Source organism: Podarcis vaucheri (genome assembly GCF_965113315.1).
Source record: "Podarcis vaucheri genome assembly, chromosome: 13".
NCBI classification, from domain to species: domain Eukaryota; kingdom Metazoa; phylum Chordata; class Lepidosauria; order Squamata; family Lacertidae; genus Podarcis; species Podarcis vaucheri.
In genome coordinates this window covers 47,671,118-47,683,793 of record NC_138751.1, presented here as the reverse complement: position 1 = coordinate 47,683,793, position 12,676 = coordinate 47,671,118, and the positions used below count along the sequence as shown (strand labels likewise).

At 48.6% G+C, this 12,676-nt stretch overlaps 1 protein-coding gene across 2 annotated transcripts in view; it reads right to left on the bottom strand.

The window, feature by feature from the left end:
- LOC309516272 (putative protein PTGES3L) overlaps nucleotides 1–11,334 on the bottom strand; it is a 49,470-nt gene extending 38,136 nt beyond the window's left edge. For both annotated transcript variants that reach the window (XM_082195029.1, XM_082195028.1), the window contains exons 1-3: nucleotides 11,210–11,334; nucleotides 8,585–8,698; nucleotides 7,963–8,029 (exon numbers count right to left, since the gene is read on the bottom strand). In XM_082195029.1, the coding sequence (XP_082051155.1) occupies nucleotides 7,963–8,029; nucleotides 8,585–8,698; nucleotides 11,210–11,217 (189 nt within the window). In that variant the 5' untranslated portion in view covers nucleotides 11,218–11,334. The remainder of the gene's footprint in view (nucleotides 1–7,962; nucleotides 8,030–8,584; nucleotides 8,699–11,209) is intronic.
- Nucleotides 11,335–12,676: the final 1,342 nt, after the last annotated feature.

The following is a 12,676-nucleotide window of genomic DNA, read 5'->3' as shown; positions in this document are numbered from 1 at the left end:
TGATATTTGTGGATGCGGAGAAAGCCTTTGACAATATTTCTTGGAGCTTTATGAAAAAGAATCTTCATGGGATGGGGGTAGGGCAAGGATTTGAGAATGGTATGGGTGCAATATATTCTGAACAAAAAGCTAAGCTGATTGTAAATAATGTAATAACTGAGGAACTTAAGATAGAAAAAGGAACACGACAGGGGTGCCCAATCTCCCCATTGCTTTTTATTTCGGTCCTGGAGGTGTTGCTGAATATCATTAGAAATGACCAGGAGGTTAAAGGTGTACAGGTCGGAGCCAAACATTATAAGTTAAGGGCATTTGCAGATGACCTAGTTTTGACTTTACAAGAGCCAAACACTAGTACGAAAAGGGTGTTAGAGATAATTCAACAATTTGGCCAGGTAGCTGGATTTAAATTGAATAAACAAAAAACTAAAGTTTTAGGAAAAAACTTAACAGATATGGAGAAGGAGAAATTCCAAGAAGAGACAGGTTTGACGGTGGTTAAGAAGGTGAAATATCTAGGGGTAAATTTAACATCGAAAAATTTGAATTTGTATAAGGACAACTATGAAAAATGTTGGTCAGAAATTAAGAAAGATTTAGAAATATGGTCAAATTTGAGATTGTCAATGTTAGGCCGAATTGCAGTTATTAAGATGAATGTATTGCCTAGAATGCTATTTTTGTTTCAAACTTTGCAGATTATTGACAAGATGGATTGTTTCAAGAGGTGGCAGAAAGATATTGCGAAATTTGTCTGGCAGGGCAAAAAGCCCAGAATAAAATTCAAAATACTCACAGATGCAAAAGAAAGAGGGGGATTTGCCCTGCCGGACTTAAAATTGTACTATGAAGCAGCAGCGTTTTGCTGGCTGAAAGAATGGATGCTCCTCGAGAATACAGATATCTTGGACTTAGAAGGTTTTAATAACGCATTTGGATGGCATGCATATCTATGGTATGACAAAATCAAAGTGCATAGTGTCTTTAAACATCACATTGTTAGGAAAGCGTTGTTTAATGTTTGGATGAGATATAAAGATCTGTTGGAAAACAAAACCCCTAGATGGTTGTCACCCTTAGAGGCTAAGGCATACAAGAAAGTCAATATGGAGGTCGGATGGCCAAAGTATTGTGAGATTTTAGAACAGGATGGAGAGAAATTGAAATTAAAGAGCCATTAAAAACTAAAACCCAAAGTACAAGACTGGCTCCACTATTATCAAATAATGGAGGTTTATAAACAAGACAGGAAAATTGGCTTCCAGGTGGAAAAATCAAAACTTGAGACAGAATTGTTGGAACCCAATACTAAGAATTTGTCAAGAATGTATAATTTGCTGTTGAAATGGAATACACAAGATGAAACAGTTAAATCAGCCATGATTAAGTGGGCACAAGACATTGGTCATAACATTTTGTTTGCTGACTGGGAAAGGTTGTGGAACACCGGTATTAAATTTACGGCACGTAATGCCTTAAAGGAAAATATTATGAAAATGATTTACAGGTGGTACATGACCCCAGTTAAGCTAGCAAAAATTTACCATTTGCCCGATAACAAATGTTGGAAATGTAAGGAAACTGAAGGTACTTTTTATCATCTTTGGTGGACATGCCCGAAGATTAAGGCTTTCTGGGAAATGATATATAATGAAATGAAAAAGGTATTTAAGTATACTTTTCTTAAGAAACCAGAGGCCTTTCTCTTGGGCATTGTCGGCCAATTAGTGCCAAAGTAGGATAGAACTTTCTTTATGTATGCAACAACAGCAGCAAGAATACTGATCGCAAAGTATTGGAAGACACAAGACCTACCCACCTTGGAAGAGTGGCAGATGAAAGTGATTGACTATATGACATTGGCGGAGATGACTAGCAGAATTCGTGATCAGGGAAAGGAGACTGCGGAAGAAGATTGGAAGAAATTTAAGATCTATCTTAAGGACTATTATAAACTTGATGAATGTTAGAATGTCGAGGTTTTTTTAGAAAGAAAGGGTTGCAGTAATGTAAGATCTGATTAAGAAAGGCCTAAGAGGAATTAGAATGGAAAAAAAACATTTACAAGTTGCTAAAAAATTTGGACATGAGGATGCAGAAAGGGGAGGTATGGGGGAGTCCGAGAAAAGAAGTTTAAGAAAAGCTATTATGAAATTTTGCGTGTCTGTTTGTTTGTTTTTTATATGTTTGTTTGTTATAAAAAATCTCTGAAAATCTAATAAAAAAATTTATAAAAAAACAATGTAATATTAATAACACAATGAATAAAAGAAGTTTAAGGGAAGGAGGTCAAACATGGGTGGAGGGAATTCTATGTTTTTATGTATTTTGGGGTGTGTTCTTTTAAGTTTTTTTCTTTTGTGTAATTTGTTATTTTTCTTTTTTTCTTGTGATATTTGTTTGGTTTTTGTTACTGCAATTCAATAAAGTTAAATAATCTTTTTAAAAAAATTAATAACCCTTGGGGATACAAAGTGTGGCTATTCCACAATAACTGCCCAGTGCGGAAGCATCTCAGTTTGTTGCCACCGCACACGCTACAAATAGGCAGGCAAAGAATGAATGAAGTTGATAGGTACGCACGTTCTGTGAAATGTAAGGAACAAGCCATGTGCCAACCTCTCTGTTGCCTCCACTTGCTGGCACCCTCTAAAATTTGGAAGCTGAAGTGAGGAGAAGGTCCTGCAAAGCTTTTTGGACCTTGCCCTTGATAGAGCTAAAGCAGTGGCAGCAGAAAATGCTCCCCAAACAACTCAGCCCTTGGTCATTTTTCAAAAGCACGCACCATTTAGTCTCTATGCAGAAGCAGCCACTTTTAATTGGTGGCAGAAGTGCCAACGGCAGCCAGCCAGGGGCTCTATGTATCTACCAGTTGGACGAGACAAAACTTTGCATTATTGTTCATTCTGCTAGTGAAGAGTTCCGTGGCAAGGAGTAAATGTTATGTAGTGTAGTTTCACCCTGGGCCAACAGGGGGATATTGTATATAGTTTTCACTCAGGTCTGTAGATAGTTTTCACTCAGGTCCGCGTCCGTTATTTTAGGCGGGAACTCTGAGCTGTTATGGTTACAATGTTGACAGCCGGCTGACTATAAATACAGGCCGGCTGAGCTGTTCGCAGTCAGTTTATTTCCAGCTCACCAGAATAAAAGAACTACTTGAAGAAATCGCTGTGCCGGCTGCTATGTCAACTCACAACTTAATACTGGCGACGAGGATGGGATGGATGGACATCAGAGCACAGCCAGATGCGGCCAGCCTCTGAACTGAGCTGAATCACTGAGCGAAATCACTGAGCGAAATCACTGGGCAGAACCAATTCAGAGCTGACTGTTCTGGCTGGAGCACTGTGTTCCATCCATCGCCTTTCACGCCGGCATTGGAATCATGGCTTCACTTGTGCCTCTACCGCCGTTTGCGCCAGCATCTGAATCATGGGACTCCTACCTCGCTCGGTTCGACTGCTACCTCCAAGCCAACGAGCTGACAGCAGTATCAAAGGATCGGAAGCGGGGCCTATTCCTCAGCCTCTGTGGGCCTGAGGTGTTTGAGACGGCCCGAGCATTGGTTGCGCCTGAAGCAGTCCAGGAAACACCATGGGACACGATCCAAGAGAAGCTCCGCAGCCACTACGCACCAAAGCCGTCCAAGATTGCTGCCCGCCATGCGTTCTACCACCGGAACCAGGCAGAGGGGGAGTCAATCAACAACTACACCACCGCCCTGCGACAGGCTGCAATGCACTGTGAGTTCCGAGACTTAGACGATGCCCTGATGGATCGAATCGTCTGCGGGGTCCGGGACATCCATCTGCAACGGCGTCTCCTAGCCAAGCCAGACCTCACGCTACAGAAAGCCATTGAGGAGGCTGTGGCCTCAGAAGCTGCTGAACGCTCCGCTCAGGAGATCCGCAAGTCCAGCAGCCCGTGTCTTGCTAGGGAGCCAGTTCCGGTGCATCATGAAGAGGCCAGCAGTGATGAGGCATCCTCCAGTGAAGAAGATGATGTGCACCAGACAAAGCGGGAGCGCAGGAAGTTCCAGCAGAACTCCAAGGGCCAACCGGAATGTGCTGGCTGCGGAGGCAACCATTCCCGTGCCAAGTGTCGATTCAGAGACGCCATCTGTAGGAAGTGTTCCAGAAGGGGCCACATCGCTAAGGTCTGCCGATCGGCTCCGTCTGACACCCCCCCTTCATCGACTCACAAGTCCAAGTCTTCACGCCAGTCTGCCAAGGAAAGTTGTTTCGCTCTCACCAACTGCCGCTGCCCGTCTGGAACCACGATTGGCCAAACCGACTCGTCGACGCGACGCAAGCTGAACGTCACGGTGCTCATTGAAGGAGCTCCATGTGACATGGAGATCGACACCGGGTCTGCCCTGTCCATCGTGTCATGGAGCACCCTCAAAAGACTGGTACCCAGAGTGTCCAAAAGGCAACTCGACTCTCACCGCGTACACCTGAGAGACTACCAGGGAAACGACATTCCCGTGGTAGGCGTTGGCCGGTTCCGGATCGCCTTCAAGGATTTTTCGGGCCTGCTCCGGTTGGTGGTGGTCGAAGGTCAGCGGCCAAGCCTCCTAGGGCTAGACTGGTTTGATGCCCTCGGCCTGGAAATCACCGGCATCAACTGCATCTCTAACGCAGAGACTGAGGGTCTGGTCAAAGACTTTGCCGAGGTTTTTGACGGCACCTTGGGGCAATATACAGGTACGCCCATCTCCTTTAGCCTTGATCCACAAGTCGCCCCCATCAAGCTAAAACCACGCCGGGTTCCCTTTGCTCTCAAGGCTAAGGTGGACGAACAACTGGACAAACTGATCGCCCAAGGAGTTTTGGAGCCGGTTGACCACGCAAAGTGGGAAACCCCCATCGTCACGCCTGTCAAGCCAGATGGGTCGGTGAGAATCTGCGCTGACTACAAGTGCACGATTAACAAGGCACTTCAGCAGCACGCTTATCCGGTTCCTGTTGTCCACCACCTGCTGCATTCCCTGGGTGAGGGTAAGATCTTCGCTAAGCTGGACCTTGCCCAAGCCTATCAACAACTGCCTGTCGACGATGCCACTGCTGAGGCCCAGACGATCGTCACCCACCGGGGGGCATTCCGTTGCCGCTGGTTGCAGTTCGGGGTGAGTGTGGCTCCTGGCATCTTCCAAAGCCTTATGGAGCGTCTCCTGCAAGGGCTTCCGGGCGTGGTACCATATTTTGATGACGTCTTGGTGTCTGCAGACTCACACCAGCAGCTGTTCGAGCGCCTCCGTGCCGTGCTGACCAGGTTCCAGGAGGCCGGGCTCAAGGTAAAGAGGGAGAAGTGCCAGATTGCCGTTTCACAGGTAGAGTTCCTGGGCTATCTTATCGATGCCTCCGGCCTTCATCCAACCACATCCAAGAGCCGCGCTATCCAGCAGGCCCCCACCCCAAAAAACAAAACGGAGTTGCAGGCATTCCTGGGGCTGCTGAACTTTTATAACATGTTCCTGCCCCACAAAGCCACAGTGGCTGAGCCTCTTCACCGACTCCTTAGCACTAAGACGCCTTGGGCCTGGGGTCATCGGGAGACGGCGGCCTTCAACGCGGTCAAGGCTCTCCTTTCTTCAGACAGTGTGCTGGTACAGTACAGTGAATCCAGGCCACTGGTCCTTGCCTGCGACGCCTCACCTTTTGGCATCGGTGCTGTCCTTAGTCACCGTTTTCCAGATGGAAGGGAAGCACCGCTCGCCTACTTTTCCAGGACACTATCTCCGACGGAACGGAATTACAGCCAGCTCGACAAGGAGGCATTGGCACTTGTGGCTGGAGTGAAGAGGTTCCATGAATACCTCTATGGCAGGACTTTTGACCTCATCACTGACCACAAGCCACTCCTGGGCCTCCTCGCCGGTGATCGTCCAACTCCACCGGTCCTCTCACCACGCATGCTGCGATGGACTGTTTTCCTGGCTGCCTACCACTACCAGCTCATCCATCGCCCGGGGAAATCGATGGGCCATGCCGACGCCCTCAGCCGTTGCCCTCTTCCAGCATTTGTGGAAGACCCGGCTCCAGCTTCATCGCTCCTTCTGATTGAGGATCTTCCGACGGCGCCTGTATCGGCTGCCACTGTGGCCTCCGCGTCTGCCCAGGATCGCACCATCAGCCGGGTGCTCAACTGGGTGTGGAGGGGGTGGCCACAAGGGCCTTTTGCATCGGAGTTCCAGCCCTTCGCAACCAGACAACATGAACTCTCAGCTCATCGCGGCTGTCTGCTGTGGGGAGACCGCATCGTGATTCCCCAGGGACTCCGTCAGCGCGTCCTGGAGGCTCTGCACGTTGGCCACCCGGGAATTGTCAAAATGAAGGCATTGGCTCGGTGTTACGTCTGGTGGCCTAATATGGACGATGCCATCACTGCCTGGGTGTCCGCCTGCCAAGCGTGCCAAGAGTCGAGGCCTGCACCACCGGCAGCTAAGGGTCACACCTGGGAGACGCCAAAGACACCCTGGTCGAGGGTGCACATCGATCTGGCTGGCCCCTTTCACGGCCGGACCTTTCTGGTAGTGGTGGACGCCTATTCCAAATGGCTGGAGGTCGCCCTGATGCCCTCCACCACTACCGAAGCTGTCATCCGGGTGCTGCGAGGCCTGTTTGCAACGCATGGGTGTCCTGATGTCCTGGTCTCTGACAACGGACCGCAGTTCACGTCAGGCACGTTTGAGCGGTATCTTTTGGGACTGGGCATCCGCCATGCCCTAACGGCACCTTTTCATCCATCCAGCAACGGGCAAGCAGAAAGAATGGTGCGCTCGACAAAAGAGGCACTGGCGCGCCTGGACCGGGGAGACTGGCATGAGCGGGTCGCCGAATACTTGTTCATGCAACACATCACCCCTCATGCGGCCACAGGGAGGAGCCCTGCTGAACTGCTTATGGGCCGCCGCCTCAGGTCACCGCTCGACCGGCTACACCCAGACTTTGCCGTGGCTGAACCCCCAGGCTGTGCCAACGCACCACGGTCATTTGTCCCAGGAAACCAGGTCTTTGCCCGGAACTATGTGGGGGACATTCCTTTGGGTGCCAGCCACAGTAGTGGGAGTCACTGGACCTCGCTCATACCAGGTGGCACTCGAAGACGGACGCTTGTGGCGACGGCACATAGACCAGCTTAGGCGCAGGGTTGGGGACGGGGACACTACCGAGGTGCCCCCAACTGCGGTTGCGGCTCCAGAAGAGACACGTACAGATGGCGAGGCCCCACCTACACCTCCCTCGCAAACTGCCAGCGTGGAGCCGAACCAAGCCGTTTCAGAACAGACTCAGACCACTCCACTTGCGGAGGCTCCACCCACAGCAGCGGATCCAGGGGAGTTGGTTCCAACGCCACCTAGGGTCGCACCACAGCCTCAGCGAGAACCGTGTGGCCCTCCGGACTTGGCTTCCAGTCCCCGGCGGTCTGGCAGAGTTTCCAAGCGCCCAACTTATTTAAAGGACTATGTGGTTGGACAGGTATCACTGTTGGTCTAAGTAGGGGAAATGTAACCGATATGCTTTTGTGCCTAATTGAACCATTACGCGTAGTGCTGTATATAAGGAAACCATTACGATTGTAACTAACGCCTTATCTCGGTGGGGAGGGGTGTTATGTAGTGTAGTTTCACCCTGGGCCAACAGGGGGATATTGTATATAGTTTTCACTCAGGTCTGTAGATAGTTTTCACTCAGGTCCGCGTCCGTTATTTTAGGCGGGAACTCTGAGCTGTTATGGTTACAATGTTGACAGCCGGCTGACTATAAATACAGGCCGGCTGAGCTGTTCGCAGTCAGTTTATTTCCAGCTCACCAGAATAAAAGAACTACTTGAAGAAATCGCTGTGCCGGCTGCTATGTCAACTCACAACTTAATAGTAAAGGTTGAGGGCAGTTTTGCCCCTGGCAATTCCAGGACACTCCTTCCAAAATGGCATACCTTTGTTTTGCTGCTCACCTTAGAATTAACCCGGGCATAAAAGGTAATCTCATTGTACAACTCCACACCATCTGCGTTCTTGCAACTGTGGAAAGACAAAAAGATTACGGTGGGGTTCCTGAGGAGCTACGAAAAACAACTTCTGAATAACATCCTGTGTGGTTTTATCAGCGATGAAGCGGCAACCATGATTAATCAGCACTGCAGTTGCCCCCAAAATAAGTCAAAGGCCAGGTCTTCGCGGCAACTGATTGCACAAAATTTGCTCACAGCTAGACTTTTGAAATTATGAAACACATTTTACCTAAAATGCTCTCCTCGCCACAGCAGCTGACCAAGAGATTTCAAAATAAATGGCCTGTCTGTTGGATCTTCATATTGTTTAGGGCAGGGATGGGAACCTTGTGGCTTTCCAGATGTTGCAGGACCAAAACTCCCATCATCTCTGAACAATGGCTTTGCAGGTTGGGATGAATGGGATTAGAATCCAACGGCATCTGGAAGGCCACAGGTTCCTCGGTTCCCCCACTCTTCACCAAATGGTCCAGGGTGAGTTATATAAAATTAAAATAACAACAACCAGCGGCAAAGTAACAAAACAGCAGGACAGAGCAGCTGTGCTAGCAAGACAACCCCTTACCTGAACACAACTTTGTAATCGTCAAGATCGACTTTCACGTCTGTGCTGTCCTCCACACAGAACTCCAGGAATATCCATCGTGGGCGGTCGTACCACAGAGTTTTGGCTGGTTGCCTTAGGAAACATGCAGAAGATATTAGGATGGCGAAGATGCAAGTGCCATTGCCAGTGGAATGAAGGGGGCGGGAGCGATCTCAGCCTACAGTGAGGACCCATTAGCAGCACTACAAATTTTAAACAGGGTTGACACTTTAAATGGTTGTTAGAACAGCATGCATTCATCTTCCCTCTCCTTCGGTGCAGGTTTATGTGTGGAGGGCTTGCTTGTCTGCACTTAGGACCTTGGCATGGTAAACCATAACTCTGTGATTATTAGTGAACCCGCTTTAAAGCAGTGCGATCTCACATACATGGTTTCGGAGACAGAGCAACATTTTGGGTAGCCAGATGCAAAAGAAGACAGGCTCCCAAACTTCTTTTTTTGGTATATAATTTTTATAAGGTTTTCTGTTTTACAGTTTAAAATACTCATTTTAAATCCTCAAGATATCAATTACTTCCCTTCTTCTCTCTCTTTCCATGGTTCATTTTACATATCATAAATCCCTGAATATTTTACAGAAACTATACCATTCAGTATTCTGTTATAGCATCAATCACAACTTATTTACACTGTTGAATTTATCTTAATGTCGCCAGTGTTTTCAGCTGTACACAATTATTTCCCATATATTCAATAAATGTTTTCCAATCTTCTTTAAATGTATGTTCTTCTCGTTCTCTTATTGTAGATGTTAAGTCTGCGAGTTGTACGTATTCCGTCAGCTTAAGTTGACATTCTTCTTTGGTTGGGACCTCGCTCATTTTCCATTTGGGGGCTAACAAAACACGGGCCGCAGTGGTAGCATACATAAATAACCTTTTTTGACACCTGGGAATTTCAGTCTGGATTATCCCCAACAGAAAGGACACTAGTTTTGGGGGGGAAAGTACTTTTGAACATTTTTTTCAATTCATTATGAATCATTTCCCAATACTTTTTTACCCTTTTACAAGTCCACCACATATAAAAGAACATTCTCAGGCTCCCAAACTTTTAATAGTTGGGTAGAAGCAACACAAACCTACGCTGGGCGACTTTTCCTCTTGCGCACAATTGATTAGAGGTCCCCAGAACCCTGTTTCCTTTTCCATCTGGCTTTCCAGTCTAAAGTGGCCCTGCTTGGTGTGTGGGTGTTTGTGTAGTGCTAGCCCAAGACATTTTGCTGCATGTGGAAAGGGACAGAGGAGAAAGCTGCCTTCTGCCGAGTCCGGCCATTGGTCCATTTAGTGCAGCATCATCTAAACTGACTGGCATCTGCTCTCAAGGGTTTCAGACAGTCCCTGAAGGTGATGAACCTGGTGCTCCACTGCTGAGCTTTGACCCTTCCCTTTCCCTGACCCATGTGCAGAATCTGGCAGGTCTGCCAGTTGACTCTCTTCACATGGGATGAGATAGCATCGTCTGCTGCAACTTGAGGCCAGCAGGCTAGTTTAGAGGGTCCAGCATAGGAATGTAGTTGCATAGCTCCCTCTGACCTCCCAGGAGAGAGTAAAGGAATGGCTCCGAGCCTTATAAGCAATAGCCTGGGAGCAGCGGCGGAGCAAGCTGATCAGGAGGTCTGCCATCACTGCCCCCTAGTACCTGCTGTTTGGGATGGTCACCTCCCTTGCCTAAGGATAGGGTTGGCCCTAAGCACAGGCACCCTCGCTTTGCCTAAAGACTGCACTCCAATGGGGGCACCGTACATCTCTTTCATTGGGTGACCTTTCTAAGATCAGCTGTATTTCTGAGACCCCATAGTCGCTTTTGACATCCAGGGGTCCTTTACCTTTAACGTTAGCTATTTCTGAGAGATTTCCTGTGTTGAGCAGGGATTCTCCAGATTTAAGGGGAAGGACTGTGCAGGTGGTGCTGTGGGTTAAACCACAGAGCCTAGGACCTGCCGATCAGAAGGTCGGCGGTTCGAATCCCCGCGACGGGGTGAACTCCTGTTGCTCGGTCCCTGCTTCTGCCAACCTAGCAGTTCGAAATCACGTCAAAGTGCAAGTAGATAAATAGGTACCGCTCCGGCGGGAAGGTAAACAGCGTTTCCGTGCACTGCTCTGGTTCACCAGAAGCGGCTTAGTCATGCTGGCCACATGGCTCAGAAGCTGTATGCCAGCTCCCTCGGCCAATAAAGCGAGATGAGCGCCGCAACCCCAGAGACGGCCACGACTGGACCTAATGGTCAGGGGTCCCTTTACCTTTAAGGACTGTGCTTCTTTCCTGGAAAAGGGGTGGGGGGTGTTGCTGGATTTCTAGACCAATCTGGAAGCCACCATCCTTCAAACGCGGGGGGGGGGCAGGGAGAGACTGCCCCTAATCCCAATTTTAGGAGAGGTATTTGTGGCTGTTCATATGCAGTCACACAACATTAAAACCGATGAGTTCTTTGAGCTCTGAGCCTGACACAGAGCATGGCTTCTTTCTAAGGGGGGGGGCGGGGGCGGTGAGGACCTCTGGCCAGGAAGGGATATTCTTGTTCTATTTCCAGGGAATCCCAGGAATCAAACGATCGTTAGCAGTTGTAGAGGGGCACCCACCTTGCCATGGCTCTCTTCCTGATTGCGTCTCAATCCCCGCAGCGTCCAGCCGGGCAACCTTATTTTGAGTGCCCCTCCGGCCAGGCGGAGCCAAACCCCGAGCCTCCCCCTCCCCAGCTGCCGCTGTCCATCACTGTTCACCTCTTCCCCCATGGGACTGGAAGCCAGAACTTTCCCGGTGCGCATTCCCAGGAAAGTCTCTGCAAAAGGTAATAAAGACTCTGGAACAATCCCGATTTCGCAGGTTAGCCACTTTGAACGTTACCACCACATTTGCAACAAGAGATTTTATTAGACCTCCTGCGGGGTTTTTAAAGTCTGCTTGCTTTGTGGGAAGTACGTTAAGTCTAACCATTGATCTAATTGATTATTGGACCACAATTAGCTAAATACACACTGTTGTCCTGAACACACTCGCCAGGGGGTTAAGGCTCACCGAGCACCGTGGCTTTACTTCCGAGTAAACCTGCTTTAACTCCCAACTTCTCTTTTAAGTTACACGTATTTCTTGCCTGTTAATTTACCGTCGATCTGGCTGTTGCTTTTCAGATTCTCCTATATTGATCTTACCATGTGTTTTTCCTCTTGATCGACCTCTTAGGGATTTGGATAAGGGATAATAATTGTGAAGCGATACTGTCTAGCAAGGAACAACTTTAAGGTCCGGACGGTTGTGTTCAGACGACCCACTGGACTCTTGGATCTTAACAAGTTATTTGTTCAAGTGTGTTGCAATATGGGCACATATCCCCCCACCCCTTCCCTATTCTGCCGCGCGTTAGAGGGATGTCGAGTTCTTTGGAGCAAACGCATTAAATGCTGCCATTCGATGCTTTTCTTTTCTGCATTGTCAAAATCTCAAATTACATTTTCTAGTGGCATAGCCACGCCCCTTCCCCTTCCACACCCACCCCATGGATTTATTAAAAAGCTTATGAATAACACGACATCGCCCAGCTTCCGGGTTGTCTCTTGAGATTTTCCTTCACTGCTTACTGAGGGCAAGAGCGTTAACTTCACACCTTTAAACGGCTTGCATTGCAAATGGCAGGAGCCCAGCAAGGATTTCCCGCGTGCAACCCGGCGCCGATTCCTTCCGCGCGCTGCCTGCAGCAGCTCACTCGCAGTAAATCATAGCATTGCAGAAGGGTAGACTAGGAAGAATAGCTGTCAACGTTTCCCTTTTTTTTAAGGGAAATTCCCTTATTCCGAATAGGATTCCTCGCAAGAAAAGGGAAAAGTTGACAGCTATGCTAGGAAGGGACCTGGAGGGTCATCTAGTCCAACCCCGTTCAACACAGGAATTTGATTCCCAAGTGCAACCAATTCAGGAAAGTTCCCAGCGTCCAGCATAACTGCAAGCGGAGCAATTCGAGAACGCGCCTGCTACCTAATACTCCGGGCTGGAGGCGGAGCCGCAGGAGTAGAACGTTCCATAGCTCTGCAACTATTGGCTGCCTGGAGGGG